Consider the following 16630-nt stretch of genomic DNA (forward strand, 5'->3'; position numbering starts at 1 on the left):
ATGGGCATTGAAGATATTCATCATATTTTTCTTCACTGCACATCTTCCCTAAGATTCTGGAAGGCCATGGGCATAAGTTTTCAAATCAATACGGGTGACATAAACTGGCTCTCAAAGCTTCGAGATGCCTTCATTAGTCAAAACCCTCACTTGATAAATTGGAAAACTCTCTTTCCCTTTTGCATCTGGGAAATTTGGAAGAATAGAAATAATAATAATGTAAACAACCTTCATGGTCACCTCTCTATAAAAACTCCCATGCATTCTACATGGGAATATCATTTCTTCACGGAAAGACACCCCTTTAAAAACAAGATATTAGCTGTTGAAACCAGATGGTATAAACCTCCTATAAACACTATCAAAATTAACTGTGATGGTGCTTTCTCTTCTACTAGCAATGCAGCAGGTATGGGTGGATGTTTTCGCAATACCAATGGTGACTGGATCTTGGGTTACCAAAAAAGAACTCATGCAGCCTCCCCAATCCATGCAGAACTCTTGGCCCTCCTAGAAGGACTAAGAATTGCACTAGACTTTAGAGACAGAAACCTGGAAATCGAAACGGATAGCACAGATGTTATCAAACTACTACACGAAGAAGGCACTAACTTTCAAAATGTCATTCTTGAATGCAGGTGGTTAATGCACCGGCTGAAGCTCCCAATACCGAGGCACAAATTTAGGGAAAGAAATGAAGTATCTCATCGACTGGCTAAGGAAGCTTTCAGAAAAGATCCCAGTGACAAGTGCTTTTACCTTGCTCGTCCACCTCTTTTTGTGCAAGAAGAAATCCAAAAGGATAAGCAAGACTCTTGTAATAGTTTAAGAACTATGTCTACTAATGTTTGTAATTTCCTAGCAACTTTGGGCAATAGTAATGCCCTCAACTCTATGTCAAATTCGTGTAACTCTTTTGTTAAGTAATATAATTATCGTGCTTTTATGTTCAAAAAAAAAAAGATATATCTGGGCCTTTACAATTCTTCAAAAGTATATTTGAACATTTTCAAGGGAGAAATTTAAAAATAACCAGATTTACAAGTGGTCGCTCAAAAATAGCCCAGTTTCAAAAGTAATCGAAATTTAGCCACTTTTCATGTAAAAATAAATCTGAGCGAAAACACTGTTCAAAACCCAGAAAATACGCCAGTATATTATGCTGGAGTTCCAGCAAAGTATACTTGAACTCCAGCATATTATACTTGAACTCCAGGATAAGTATGCTGGAACTCCAGCATAATATGATGAAGTTCCAGCATAAGTACACTAGAACTCCAGCATAATATACTGGAGTTCCAGCAAAGTATCCCGGTCCAGTATAATATGCTGGAAGTTCATACACAAGTTCTCGAATCTCCAGTATATTATGCTGGAACTTTTCGTGTGTTGGAGTTCCAACATAATATGATGGAAGTTCATACACAGGTGCACAGAACTCCAGTATATTATGCTGGACCGGTCTCTGTTGCAGCAAAATAGTGGCTATTTTTTATTGACTTGGGAAACGCTGGCTATTTTTGAATGACCGGTCCGAAAACTGACTAGACCGTGCTATTTTTACCAGTTATCCACCAAGGCCCATTAGCTCCACAATCAGCTTAAGCCCCACAAATTTTAGTTGCTAACAAATAATACATGCCCGTTATTTTACTACCAATTCAGTCAGGCCATTAGAGACAACTACAGTACATCCTTGAATCAAAGTGAACTTTTCACATAACGGAAAATGCAAATCAAAAAAAAAAAAAAAAAAAAAAAAAAAAAATTCACTGTTTCATTTTAACATCAAAAGATCCATGCTTGCGAAGAATGATCATTCCCTAAACTCTATGTTTGAACTAAAAAAATGATCAAGACACAATCAATTCATACAACACCAATCCAAAATGAATTACATGTATATATCTACAGCCATTATTTCTTTTGTGTCTTCTCAAACTAGTTTCGAGCTCATAAACGGAGCACAATACTGTTATCAAATCCAACGCTCCAAATTAGATCCAGAAGCTCATAATGTCATGCCATAATCAGATTATCGCGCAACAATAATGAGAGAAAGATCATATAAAAAAACTTAAATTTATTGCAATTTGGAACTTAATACAGAAACAGTAACGAATGAACTCAAATAAAAAATTACTAACTTCATGTTTACCGTGAAAATGGTAACAACAATTAAATTTGTAAAATGGGATTCTAAAAATACGTGATCTATTCCCGAGCTAGTTTGAGAGGGTGAGTAGTGCTAAACGTGAAGTAAAATAATAAAGATCGAGCTAGCCAAAACGATAATCAAACCGGTAAGGGGCGTTTCCGAGCTTAGGACAAGCCAATAAATACCTCGGGACCAGACCTCGAGCCTACCTCGGGCCTATCAAGGGTAATCTTATCGAGGGTAGTTGGGAAGGGAATAACAGATAAATATACAAGCAAGTAAGGCTTTATATAATCAAGTTTGAGCGAAATGTTTGAAGAACAGATCAAGAAACAATAAAATGCTGAAGACGATCTCGAGATATAATAGACAAATCGAGAGAATAGCTATCGGTGAATATGATTTAAAACCAGAGAGGAATTTAGAGAAAGAGAGAGAGAATATTATTGCTTTCTTTGTACAGCCAACAAGAGATGATCCTACAAGGTGTTGGTGACCCTTCTTTTATTGAAAGAAAGAGGGCATCCAAACTTAATATAACAAACAAATACAATAAAATAACGAGGTGTGACAGCCTACAATTCTTTGTAGGAGAATTGGCGTCGAGCCGTTTGGAGAAGTCTCGCGGGCCCCAATCACATCCCTCGGGGAATATCTTCGCCCATCAGGGTCTTAATCGGTGCTCGATCTGGGCAAGGTATCGGCTAGGTCTCGAGGGGGAACCGAACCGAGTTCCCGTGCCTTCGGGGCTTGCTCTTCGAAACACTATGTCGAGGAAAATTGGTCTCCCGATTTTCCCACATACAGATAGTCTCCGCGTTTCTTAGAGGGAAGTGATAAGAAATATTTTTTGATGCTCCTCCTCGAGGTCCTAGATATGCCATTACGCCGATGGCTCAGCCTTTCTCCACAGAAGTCGAGGCGTTTTTCCTTCCCGCTTCTTTAGAACCTTTCGGAGGTATTATGATCCCTCGCTTTTCGGGGTCGCATCGTCGTTGTTGCCACTCTGTGCCGCCATTTGGTTGCTATCGTTTCATCTTCTATGAACGCATTAATTTCGTCTGTCGTTACGCTTTTCGAGGGCGATAATGGCGCCGTCGGTTACTTATTTTTTCCCTCTATATATATGGGGCTCCCTTGCGATTAGTTCTTCATTCAGGAGGCCTCCTTCGATACATGCTTTCCTTGCTTTCCTCGCCACTTTTCTGGCCTTTGTTGCTCTGCAATGTTTGGGGCCTATTATTTTAAGATCTTTCGTCGGTCAAACCATGGGCCAGCCCTCGAGCTTTCCTGGCCAGGACGGGCTTGTCCTACTGTGATGCTGTTGTTGTTGTTGTTGTTGTTGTTGTTGCTGTCATTGCTGGCTTGGTATAGCGACATAGGAGGTCGGTGTCCCCTGATCTGGAGAAAGATTTCGGGTTATCCACCGCTGCTCAAGAGGGGGCTTGGATTATACACCTCTGCTCACCCTCCTTCACCGGCCCGGCGTGTTACACCCCCTTTGGATTCCGGGGGGTGTGGTGATTGGCTCCACTCAGCCGTTGTATTCCGGGCCGAGGCGACATCTCGAGAAGTGGCTTCGGGGGAAATATGCAGGCGTAGTCCGTGCTAGCCGAATTTTTCGCCCAGCCACTTCTCGTCTTCCTCTGGTATCCCTTCGTCATTTTGCTTTTCTCCCGACTTCCTTTTGAAGATGCCATTTTGGGAAGGTAGGGATGAGATCCTGGCGGGGGCCGGACTTGGAAGATATTGTCTTTGAGGTCATATGACCGGAAGGATGGCTTCGGAAGCACTACACGTAGGATGTTCTCTTTTGGACTTGTATGCTGCCTGTATTCTTTCCCTTTTTCTTTTTGTAAAAGAAGCTTTTGTAATCATGTAAGATGCAATTGTGTATAAGGATTTATATGAATATAAATACGTTTTTTTACTGGTTTTCTACTTTCAGTCCCTACCCTTTTCCGATATATCCTTATGTTTGTTGTAAGCCTTGGTTTGTTGTCGACTGCTGATGAAGCGTTTTCCCGAACCCCGTGTTGTGGCTTTCATCGAACCCGATAATCAAGCTTCCGATCGAGCTTAAGCCGACTCAATATATTCAGGCCGTTGACTCCCTCGGATCATGTGGAGATAGTTGACGGCATCTTGGGTTCCCTGAGAGAGGCGTTGAGAGGTGATCATATGGGGGGGGCCTTCTGGACCATAGATAATTCTCCAGAATGTGTTTGAATTTACTTTGTAGATTCGCCCATGCGGTTGCGCTACTTTGATTTTGTTCGGAGCTTTGATAAATGTGAAACAGCCTTGTTTTTTTTGCCACTTAACACGGGTTCTTTTTGGTCCCTCTGTTGGTCGGCACGAGAGACCGGTGCTATGAGGGTCTCCCGAATTATGCTGAATTCCGAGGCCTATGGGGGTAATGCCCAAAATGTAGGTCGTCATTGGGTACCCCGGAGATTTTATTAATCTGGGTGTGGATGATCCTCCCAGGCCACCAGAGATATATTTCTACTTTCTTCTTGGCGTTTGTTTGCTCTTGCGCCCTTCGGGGCTTTTGGGGACGATACCCCGAATGGAGGTCATCCTCGGGTGCACTGGCGAGCCCTGTTGATGTGGGTAACTCCTTCAGAGAGCGTAAGGTTGGCTCTCGGCGTCTACTCCTACGGAGTGGAAGTCGCGAACTCAAGCGTATGTCTCGTTGTCCGGCGTTGGCTGCTGACGTTGTTCCCCGACACCTTCTTTACTTGTTTTCAGGGGGACAAGGAGATGTCATGCAGGGGCGTATCTCGTGTTTTCCTTCTTGTACATGAAGCTCCCTTTTGTGGACTTGCGATGGCCTTAGATCCGGGCTGGTTCTTTTAGGACATGAGCCTTGGATAATCTCGAGCCTGATCTTCGAGGTTCACCTCAACTTGTCCTGCGAGAATGCCCCAGTTCAGATGAATGTGATCGAGAGATGGAGACTTTGTATGGGGGAAGCTGTTGCCATTCAGTCCGAGTTGAGTCGAGCCCTCGATCGCGAAGAGAGGGTCGAAGAACGTGTTTGCTGTTTGAACCTGGAGGGAGGCGTTCAAGGAAGCTGGAGCGAGGGCCTTGTCTTTTCAGAGGAGTTGTCCTGGCCAAGGTGGATGAAGGCGATGTTTGGCCACTCTTTATGGACGCTGCAGGGGGCGTTCTTTTAACGAAAAATAGAGGTTCTGTTGTTTCATAACTTTGTTTCTGGCGTGCGGGGCGTGCCTGTAGGCGGAGAATGTTTTTGCATGTAATATAAGAAAAAATTTTAAGGTTTTTGTTCCTTTTGTACCTTTTTCCTGTCGCTGCTCTCGATCTCACAGATCGGTTTTGGAGGTAGACTTCGAGTTGCATCATGGCCCGAGCTTGGGTAGGTCCTCCGGCTCCCATCTGCCTTTATGGGTGGAAGGCGGTAATCCTCCGGGCTTCTAGGCCGGAGCGATTTCATGGGTGCGTGTTCCGGGGATTTGCCTTTTTTGCCAATGGCGTATTGATAACGCCGCTTGGGTTGTCTCTTCAGGCGTATCCGTTGTTTAATTATTCTCGGGTTTCGCCTTCGGGTGTCTCGAGACACATCAGGCGAAGCGGGCAAGCTAAAATAACCTTCGACTAGATGGCCCAATGGTCAAAGGGTAACTATTTCGTGGCTTTTTTGCCGAGGAGTATCCCGATCAGGTCGGTGCGGGGGGCTCCTTTCCCCGGAGGAATTGGGCCAAGCCAGGAGGACAATCGGGGAGCTTGGTTGTCATTTACCGAGGCCACAGAAGGCGTATTTTGACAAGCTATTTTCCTTTTGGTGCGGGGCGTAGATTTGACCGTTCTATAGTCGCGAGGTCCCTGCAGAGGGAGAGGGCGCCCTGTGTGCTTGATATATATATATATATACGAAAAAAAGAGGTTTTTAGTTTCTTTGGTGCCTTTTTGATTTGGGCTGAGCGAAAGATAGCAGCTTACTTTACTTGTTGGGGCCGAGTTGGAGAGGGACCTTGACTGCGTAGGCAGTAGCGGGGAATATGCAGATAGGGGGATTCCCATGGTGATTCGGGCCAGCGGCTTGGATCCTTTTTAGGATGCGCCAAGGATGCGGAGTTTGATGTCGAGTCCTGATATATTGAGGTTCAGTATCTGAGTCGTGTCATGGCTCGAGCTCCGTTTGGCCTTCCACTTTCTTCCCATATGTATGGGAGGAGGGTGATGACCCTTCGTGTTTCTGGACTGAATCGGCTTTGTGGGCGAGCGGCCCGGAGAATTGCCTCGTTGGGCGTTGGTCGAATTGCCTTCGGATTCGGTCTCTGAGTCGGGATCCTAACTCAGGCTTATCCTACCTTCGAGCCTGTTTGGGCTGGCAATAATGATTTTCATTCTCTGCCTTTGGGTGTTTGGCAATTTTCTTGGACCTAGTCTCCGAGTCGGGAGCCCGACTCGGGCTTGATATATCCTGGGGCTCTGCTTGTTGGAATTGGAGATAACGGTCTTTGTGTCGTGCCTTCGGGCGTGCTACAATCCTCAGGTCCAGTCTCCGAGTCGCGTCGTGATTCGAGCTGCAATTGGCCTTTGATCCTTTCAGGGGCTCCGGTTTGGCGATAGTGTTTTTCGTTTCTCGCCCTTGGGCGTTTGGCAATTTTTTGGGTCCAGTCTTCGAGTCGCACTGCGACTCGGGCTGTAATTGACCCTTGAATCTTATTCGAGTTTTCGACCAGTGGTGGTATCCTTTCTGTTGTTTGGTCATTGAGACCCTTTAGTATGAGGCCCGGAGGCTTGCTTAGCCGGCGACAATGGCACTTACGTTGTTTGGTCATAGAGACCTTTTAATGTGAGGCCCGGAGGCTTTTCTTAGCCGGCGACAATGGCACATACGTTGTTTGGTCGTAGAGACCTTTTGATATGAGGCCCGGAGGCTTTGCTTAGTCTAACTATTTTGGATTCGGTCTCCGAATCGGGTTACGATTCGAGCTCACTTTAATCCTCAAGTTGTCAATTTTCAATTTGATGGTCGTAGAGACCTTTCGGTGTGAAGCCCGGAGGCTTTGCTTAGCTGGCGACAATGGCATTTTCGCTGTTTTGATGTGAGGCCCGGAGGCTTTTTGTAGGCTTTGTTTCCTCTCGTTAAGGTCTTATTGATTATTTTGCCTGACTCGTCGTCGGTTCTAAAAGAACCTCGATTTCAAGTCGTAATCGGCGATGTTTTGAGCACCTCGGAAGGTTCATAGCCCACAGGTCGAGTAGATCGACGCTTTTTTGATTTTAGAGCCGACGTGGTCGGGAATCGTTTATTGCCTGTTGAGGGAAGCCTGTGTTTTAACCGGTTCTTTCCGAAGTAGATTCGGAGGATTTTTTAGCAACAGTCGGGCGTCCCCGAGTCGCATTTTTTGGGCTGTGGCAGCCGTTCCGACCGTAGTCGTGTGCATTTGGCCGGGGCCATTTTTTTTATCCCGAGAAGCAGTTTTAGGCGTCCACACCGAGGGTATGCCCTTTAGGGATTCTTACAAATGCAACGTATAGCGTAAACTGCGGGATTTTTCATGCCTATTGAGGTCTTATAGTTTGTCATGCATGTTGAGGTCTTACAGTTTATCATGTTTGTTGAGGTCTTACAGTTTATCATGCATGTTGAGGTCTTCCAATTTACCATGCCTGTTGAGGTCTTACAGTTTAGGGAGAGCAGATCTGGTTTTGCCGAGCCTGGCCGTTAGGGTCTTACAATTTTGGATTTTCCAGTGCGTGGCGATTGGCGACAGTCTCCTAGTTATCGAGTTCGCTTGAAGACAGCTTTCCACGAGCTTGGAGCTGTTTCTGGGGGCTTGATGAGCCCGGAGTTGTTTTTCGGGGGCTTGGTGAGCCCGGAGTTTGTTTTTCGGGGGCTTGGTGAGCCCGGAGTTCGACCCTGGGGTCGTCCGGATGTCGGACTTCCTAAGTCTCCGAGTATCTCGGGACGTATTTCGTGGAGATGCCCCCATCGGGGGTGTGCTGTGATTTGTTTCTTTTTGCAAAGCAAGGCATTGGAGATATGCTCTGGCTTATTGATGCGATATATGTGTTGTCGAGTTGGCTTGACCGATTTTTAGGTCAATTCGGGTTGTTTTGTTGATTCTCACGTTGCTTTGCTTTTGTTTAGGAGCCTTTCTTTTCTCCTAATAAAGAAGGGGGATGTTTTTTGATTGCCTGATATAACGATACATGTTCTCGTCTTAACGATATTTGGCTACTTTGACCGCTTTGGCCTGATACATCATTTCCCCGTATGGATCTTTATTCAGCGCTCCTCTGAGTCTAGTGGATTTCAGGAGGGGTGCTCCTAGCCGCTTCGGGGGCTGGCCGTAAAGATGGCTTCGAGCGATTTGAGCAGAGTTTTATCTCCAGGTGGCTTCGCGGGCGTTGCCTCATTAAAAACCTTGCCGGTAAAAACCCTTCTTCTTTTTGGGATAAAAAACTCAGTCTAAGGAAAAGAGTGCAACGGGCGCGCCTTTATTGGGGCGTCTTGAGATCTTCGGACAGTGCTAGTGTCTCGATATTTCCGGTCAAGTCGAGGGTGCCTTTTGGGAGTCCCCGAGGCTTTCGGGCAGTTCCTACACGAGGGTTAATTTCTATTTTGAAAATAAAATAAAAGAAACAGAGGTACCTTGAGACGGGATACTCCTGGGTGCTGACTTGCTTTGATCGTCCGCGGTCGGTCATGCAACGCGGGTTTATCTTTGCGTTTTGTCATACCTACCTGGGGTTGAGCCCTAATTCGCCCGTGGGCTTATTCGGGGGCGGAGTCAAGGGGACCGAGAGTCCATCGTGTATTGCAAACATTTCTCTCGCCGCGTGCTGCTCTCCATGGATTGTTTTGACCCCATCCTTTGTTAGGAATTTTATCATTTGGTGGAGAGTGGACTGTACTGCTCTCATGCAATGTATCCATGGACGTCCGAACAAGGCGTTGTACCTCATGTCCCTTTCGATGTCGTGGAACTTGGTATGTTGGGTTACGCCGGCCACGGTGATGGGTATGATGATCTCCCCTTTCGTTGTTTCGCTCGCCATGTTGAACCCGTTGAGGACTCGAGTGGCTGGTACGATTCGTTCAGTTAAACCGAGTTGTTCTATTACCCTTGACCTGATAATATTAGCCGAGCTACCTGGATCCACGAGTACACGTTTTATCTGGAAAGAATTTGCAAGGAAGGAAATTACCAGAGCGTCGTTGTGGGGCTGAGACAAAGCATCTGTATCCTCTTCACTGAAGGTAAGGGCGTCATCGGGGATGTATCCTCGAATCTGTTTCCCCTTTGTGATAGATATTTTTGTTTTCCTCATCATGGGTTCTTGCGAGGTGTCGGCGCCGCCCATGATCATGTGGATGATGTGTTGAGGTTCGTTTGCCTCATTCTTCTTGGCTGCCTCCCTATCTCGAAACTGATTTTTGGCCCAATCGCTGAGGAATTCTCAGAGGTGTCCTCTGTTGAGCAGCCGGGCTACCTCTTCTCGTAGTTGATGGCAATCCTCGGTCCGGTGGCCGTGTGTGTTGTGGAACTCGCACGTCAAGTTGTAATTTCTCTGCGAAGGATCCGACTGTATTGGTTTGGGCCATTTTGTATCTCGCATTTTGCTGATAGCGAACACGATGTCTGATACGTCGATGCTGAAATTGTATTCCGACAAGTGAGGTGCGTTGACTTGTCCCATGTTTCGGTCAAACCGGGTCCTCTTGATGACCCCTCGAGGATCCTGTCCTCGATCCATCTTCCTATCGTTGCGGGGCAGATTGCGCCTTGGGGCATTCCTTCTGTCTTCGAGGTACGGCTGATACCGTTCTTTGCTTGGCTTCATCTCTTTTGTCGGGAATCTGCTTGGGTACACCGAGCCCGATAGGGCCCCCAGTTGGTCATCCTCTGCCCTGATCTTCGATTGATACCGGTTGTGGACGTCCGACCAGGTTACGGCCGGATATTCGATTAGATTTTGTTTCAGTTTTTTCGAAGCCATGGAGCTCCGTTCATTCAGGCCTTGAGTGAAGGCCTGCACCGCCCAATCGTCGGAGACTGGTGGTAACTCCATTCGTTCCATCTGGAACCGGGACACGAACTCCCGCAGCATCTCGTTTTCTCTTTGCTTGATTTTGAAAACATCGGACTTCCTTGTTGCTACTTTAATGGCTCCGGCGTGTGCTTTTACAAAAGAGTCCGCTAACATGGCGAATGAGTCTATGGAGTCGGGGGCCAGGTTATGGTACCACATCATGGCCCCCTTTGAAAGCGTTTCTCTGAACTTTTTCAATAGTACGGATTCAATCGCGTCACTCTTTATGTCGTTACCTTTTACTGTGCAGGTATACGCAGTGACGTGTTCGTTGGGGTCGGATGTGCCGTTGTATTTAGGGAGTTCCGGCATTCTGAACTTCTTCGGGATAGGTTTCGGCGTCGCTTCTTCGGGGAATGGCCTTTGAATGAATTTCTTTGAATCTAGACCCTTAAGGACCGGAGGGGCGCCAGGGATCTGATCGACCCTAGAGTTGTAGGTTTCGACCCTTTTATCGTTGGCTGCGATCATTTTCTCTCCCGATTCGATCCTTTTGGTGAGGTCCTCGAGTAATTTTACGATAGCGGGGTCAGCCACCGACTTGTTGTTGCTTGACCTTTCGAGTACCCGCTCTGCGGGGGGAGCTGTATCTGGTGCCACTGTACTGGGGGTTCTTGGGTGCTCTGTAGCTAAGCGATTGCTAGTTGTTGTGCCTGCAACATTTCAAAGATAACGTGAAGACTAACTTCCTGCTCTTCCCGGGCCGGGGTTTTTTACGCTTCTAGTTGGTCGCTGCGTCGTACGCTCCTGTTGGTGTGAGACGTTTCGTCTACTTGCTGAGCATCCTGCGAATCCGCGTCTACTGGGATTGGTCCGGGAACGCCGTCAGGATTCTGTGGAGGTGCTCCAACAGCCAGAATGGCCACGCCGTTTTTCACGTGGTCTTCGAGGTCGTTGTTCCCAACCATGTTTATCGAGCCGAACATTTGACCTGCAATCAAAGAGTTCTCGGGCAAAAAAAAGTGTGAAAGATATCGTGCGTTTAAGTGACGAAACTAGCAAGAAAATAATCACTATTATTTTTAGCCCCACGGTGGGCGCCAAACTGTTTACCGTGAAAATGGTAACAACAACTAAATTTGTAAAATGGGATTCTAAAAATATGTGATCTATTCCCGAGCTAGTTTGAGAAGGTGAGTAGTGCTAAACGTGAAGTAAAATAATAAAGATCGAGCTAGCCAAAACGATAATCGAACTGGTAAGGGGCGTTTCCGAGCTTAGGACAAGCCAATAAATACCTCGGGACCAGACCTCGAGCCTACCTCGGGCCTATCGAGGGTAATCTTATCGAGGGTATTTGGGAAGGGAATAACAGATAAATATACAAGCAAGTAAGGCTTTATATAATCAAGTTTGAGCGAAATGTTTGAAGAACAGATCAAGAAACAATAAAATGCTGAAGACGATCTCGAGATATAATAGACAAATCGAGAGAATAGCTATCGGTGAATATGATTTAAAACCAGAGAGGAATTTAGAGAAAGAGAGAGAGAATATTATTGCTTTCTTTGTAAAGCCAACAAGAGATGATCCTACAAGGTGTTGGTGACCCTTCTTTTATAGAAAAAAGGGGGGCGTCCAAACTTAATATAACAAACAAATACAACAAAATAACGAGATGCGACAGCCTGCATTTCTTTGTAGGAGAACTGGCGTCGAGCCGTTTGGAGAAGTCTCGCGGGCCCCAGTCACATCCCTCGGGGAATATCTTCGCCCATCAAGGTCTTAATTGGTGCTCGATCTGGGCAAGGCATCGGCTAGGTCTCGAGGGGGAACCGAACCGAGATCCCGTGCCTTCGGGGCTTGCTCTTCGAAATACTATCTCGAGGAAAATTGGTCTCCCGATTTCCCTGCATACACTTCATAATGCAGATACAAACACATCACAGCTAGACCAATTAGTGTAGATAAACCTCTTAAAAAAAAACAACATGGATTCACAAGCTAACATGTAATTTAGATCTTCGATTAACATCTTAACAGAAAAATACAAAGGTACAGCCACATACCTAGCAATCTGCAATCAACAGAAGATCCGCACCGAATAAAGGTCAAAGAAAAATCAAATATGCAGATCAGCTACTAATCAACAAGTACTCAGCAGCAGCAAAACAGAAGGAATAGAGATAGACCAAACTCCAAACAAAACAGAACGAGTTAGGACCAAAGTGTAGGGAAATGAAGCCAAATTGAGAAATATTTTTTTTTTCTTTTCTGAAGTTTTCAAGATTGAATTTCAAAAGTTCCTTTTCTACTAAAAGTAAGAGTAAAAAATGAAATTCAGAGCCTCTCTGGTGCCTTTAATGAGTGAATATGCAGATATTGACGTATATGTCTATGTATTCCAAATTCAGAGCCTCTAAAATGAGAGGAGATGGGGCCTTATATAGAGAATGAAATTTGTTGTGTGCCAGAAAAATAGGGAATAATTTCCAAAATGCTAGTCCCTAAAATTTAGGAAAAGAGCATCTTTTAAAACAGAAAATGGACAGCTGTCCATTTCTATTCAATTTTCAACTTCTTTTTTAAAACTAAAATTGACAGTTGTCCAATACTAGAAGCTTCTGATATACTTATCTGAAATTCCCCTATTTTTACTTCCCAATTGACCCCCTTAAGTTCTGTTCTGACCCTTTTCACCCCCTAACTTCCAATTGATACCCAACAAGGCAATTATCTTAATTCACTGCCTTCTACTATCTCTCAGAAACTGTAATTACTAACAAGCAGCTAATCAAACCAACAAGTGCAAGTTAATCACAATCAGCAAATAATTATCTGAACTAATTAAAATTGACTAAACTTCCAATAGAACCCAAAATCGAGTAATTATCTAAAAAGAAAAAAACATTTTCCATTACTACCTAAACATGTTGTCAAACAGACTAAATAAAAAAAAAGTACTTGATTCTAAAAAATAAAGAAGAGGGGTAGAAGATCACCAATGGATTCAAAGCAACCTGGTCAGAACACAAAACTCCGGCGACCCTCGAGGCCTTGTGAATTTTTCGAGTTTTGAACAGTGTTTTTCCTCAGATTTATTTTTACATGAAAAGTGGCTAAATTTTGATTACTTTTGAAATTGGGCTATTTTTAAACGATCACTTGTAAATCTGGCTATTTTTGAATTTCTCCCGGATAAATGTAATTGGAATAGTCCAAATTTGACGAAGATTGGGCCGTGGGTTTAGTCTCAAAACATCCTGAATTAGGTTCCGAAATTCTTACTGTTTCTTTAGTTTAGACCTGATCGTGAGTCGATTTAATCTACATGTTTTAATAATTGTACATACGTCTCTTCTCTTTTGCTTTTAAGTTCATGTCCACTATCTTGCCTTGTTTTTAAAAAAATCTATTTTGGTGTTAATTAATTGTTATTCATTCCCTTTAGATATCAAAGTTTGCCAACAAATTATCCCATTACCTGAAGTTACACCTTTCTAACAATGCCATATCCATAACTTATGACTTCACAAAGAATCTCAGAACATTAGAAAAATGACTCACATCATAGCTGCTTTAGGCATGTTTAATAATTAAATCATCGCGGCTATGGTACGGTTCCCATGGTATAATCGTGATGCGTAATTCCCAACTTGAGTGTGCGTTCCACGTGACTCAACCTTACAACTTCGAATAATAATAAAATTAAACATGTTGTAGATTGCGGGTACGATTCCCGTGACGCGATTCGCAATGTGTACCAAACAAACGAGTGTGCGACATCGCGACTTTTTTCAACCAATTTCATAAATAATTAGAAGTGGTTTAAAGGGTTTTTAATGCAATAGTTTTAAAACATGTATTAAATCAGATAATTAGGCCAATTATTAATAGTTAAGCGACCGTGCTAAAACCACAAAACTCGGGAATGCCTAACACCTTCCCCCGGGATAACAGAATTCCTTACCCGGATTTCTGTTTTTGGCGGACTATAAAACAGAGTCAAACTTCCTCGATTCGGAATTTTAAACCGGTGACTTGGGACAACATAAATTATCCCAAGCGGCGACTCTGAATTTGAATATAAATAATCCCGTTTCGATTAGTGTCACTTTAATTAGAAAAATTCTCTATCGTGGGGAAAAGGAGGTGTGACACTATGTACACCCCTTAACCACAATTATATATTATCCTAGGAAGAAAAGAGATGAAACTGAGTTGCTCGAACTACAAAATGTTGAAATCGCAGAACAGTAATTTTCATTATGCTTTTTGCTCTTTCCCCGGTTTATGCTTTCGACTACCTGCTGTTCGTTTTACAATGGCCCCCATCGTTTTACATAAAAAATAATCTTAACCCCAATAGTGATTTTCGAAGGAACTTTACAGTCCATGGACTTTGGCCGGCTAACAACAACGGCCACTGGCTGGTTAACTGCAAATTGCCTAAACCATACAAAGGACCAAACAAAAGGACCGTACAATACAATACGGTAAATTACAGTGTTATTTATGTTAGGATTTTGTCCTAAATTTTTCTAATTTACTAGGACTATCTTTCTTAAAGAACGGAAGAAACACTCCTAAAAGAAATAAATTTCTTTCATGTCTTATCCTTTACGTGGAGAAGTTTTACACTTATATATATTGATGATTTTTGTTTCTCACAACAACAATAACATTCACAATATAGTCAGTAAAGATTCTTGTTTAAGGAGAATCTTTTTTTCTCTCAATAATTTTTTATTTTTATACTAATTTTTATATATAGGTCAATTGACCAGACTCTTACGGTACCCTATTTTAGTATAATTTTTTTGTTGTCTAATTTATCATCCACCAAACTTTGTATTAGCTTCCGCATGTACCATATTATTTCGATCACAATAATTTACTCAAGCATTTTTACATGTTTCTTTGCTATCAATTCTTTCCTCTTCCATTCTGTTGAATAATGAAATCTTTTTCCTAAACTTTACAGAATGAAGGTGAAAAAAATAAGCTGTATGAACGCTGGCCAGATTTACTTACCTCCGAAGTAGCCTGTAAGCAAGGCCAGAGGTTGTGGAAAGACCATAATAAGCACGGAACCTGTTGTGCTTCAAACTACAATCAAGAACAATATTTTAATCTAACCATAAAATTGAAAACCAGGTTCGATCTTTTGAAAACACTCGAAAATCATAGAATAATTAGACCTGGATCAACGACAATGAGTGACGCTAAACAAATCGGAAATGCCATCGAGACGTAGGGTCACTAAATATGGGAGATAAGCATATGTTTCAACCCACAGGCAACTAATGTGATTCCATGTCGTCAATCTTGGACATGTGACCCAACTAAGAGGATTACGCTTCCACCGTGAACAATTTCCCATTTCTTTCTTTATAAGAAACGCAAAACAGCGAGCACAGAGTTATTCAGGAACATTAAGATGATGGTCCTAATCGAAAATTTAAGTTCTAGTCTATTTCCTTATTTTGATTATAGAATAATCTTTTACAACTTGTCTTCGATAAAATATCATTGGGAAGAATAAGAGCTTCTACTCAAATGTCATTTTTGAGTCTATCCCCTATGGACAATTCAATGTGTGCACCATACCATCATATTTAGGAAAGTGAAATTGGCACAAATGTAGTCTTTTGCACCCATCTGCATTCACTTAGTCAAGAAATATATTGTCCTTGTATCCGCTAGCTATGCTTGAAAACAGATAGTACAAAATTATCCCTCCTTGGCTCAATTCGTGTCGCCAACTTTTCCCACACTGCTCCAATGTCTTCCTAAACCTCCTCTCTACTTTCTTTCCTTTACACCACAGGCACTTCCTCTACATAGGCTTAGAGAGAGATAACAATACAAGGTGAGTGCTCTCTTCCAAGTGTTTCTGATCTGGTAAATAGTAGAAGAAAGTTTTGAAGACCGCCTTCGAAGCGTCCCTATTTCATGCATTACGTCAAGAACAATTGCATCGCCTGCATCAACCTGCCACTCTCTAAGACCCAAATAATGGAGAACAGTTTCCGATTAACAGATATTCGCGGGTCATACTGTCTGAAGTTCATTTCTGTTAATTTAAGCAGCTAGATAAGGTAATCATATTGCACCTCCCTAGAAGCCACCGTATGCACTTAGCCTGAATAGATTATTTGCGCAAACATGAAACTTTGATGACGAATCAAACTATATATAGCTTATTGAGTAAAAGTTCAAAGCAGCCAACACAGCCAAAAAAGAGAGGGGAAAAGCAGTGCATAGTAAACAATTTTTACAGGAAAAATTTAACTCAATTATGAAAAGATGAGGTTTTTTTCTTCTCTAGTCTTTTCTTTTTGTGGGGCGCGGGAGGCAGCTAGACACAAAAGAACATTTACCACGTTAATCTGTCAAAACATACATGAGTAAATGACATGATAATTCCAAACGCTCAGGACAGGGGGGGGGGGGGGG

At 43.3% G+C, this 16630-nt stretch overlaps 1 protein-coding gene and 1 long non-coding RNA gene across 7 annotated transcripts in view; both read right to left on the reverse strand.

Moving 5' to 3' along the window:
• LOC109225092 lies at positions 11687–12654 on the reverse strand. The gene is made up of 2 exons (XR_002067844.1): positions 12241–12654; positions 11687–12090 (listed from the first exon to the last, which is right to left on the reverse strand). It is a non-coding gene; the product is annotated as an uncharacterized LOC109225092 (long non-coding RNA).
• LOC109225058 (membrane-bound transcription factor site-2 protease homolog) overlaps positions 15645–16630 on the reverse strand; it is a 20012-nt gene continuing 19026 nt past the window's right edge. For 5 of the 6 annotated variants that reach the window (XM_019389653.1, XM_019389682.1, XM_019389664.1 and 2 more), the window contains one exon: positions 15645–16165. In XM_019389653.1, coding sequence (XP_019245198.1) covers positions 15977–16165 — 189 coding nt within the window. In that variant the 3' untranslated portion in view covers positions 15645–15976. The remainder of the gene's footprint in view (positions 16166–16630) is intronic. The other variant, XM_019389669.1, reaches the window with a different exon arrangement.

Source organism: Nicotiana attenuata, chromosome 1 (assembly GCF_001879085.1).
Source record: "Nicotiana attenuata strain UT chromosome 1, NIATTr2, whole genome shotgun sequence".
Lineage (NCBI taxonomy): Eukaryota > Viridiplantae > Streptophyta > Magnoliopsida > Solanales > Solanaceae > Nicotiana > Nicotiana attenuata.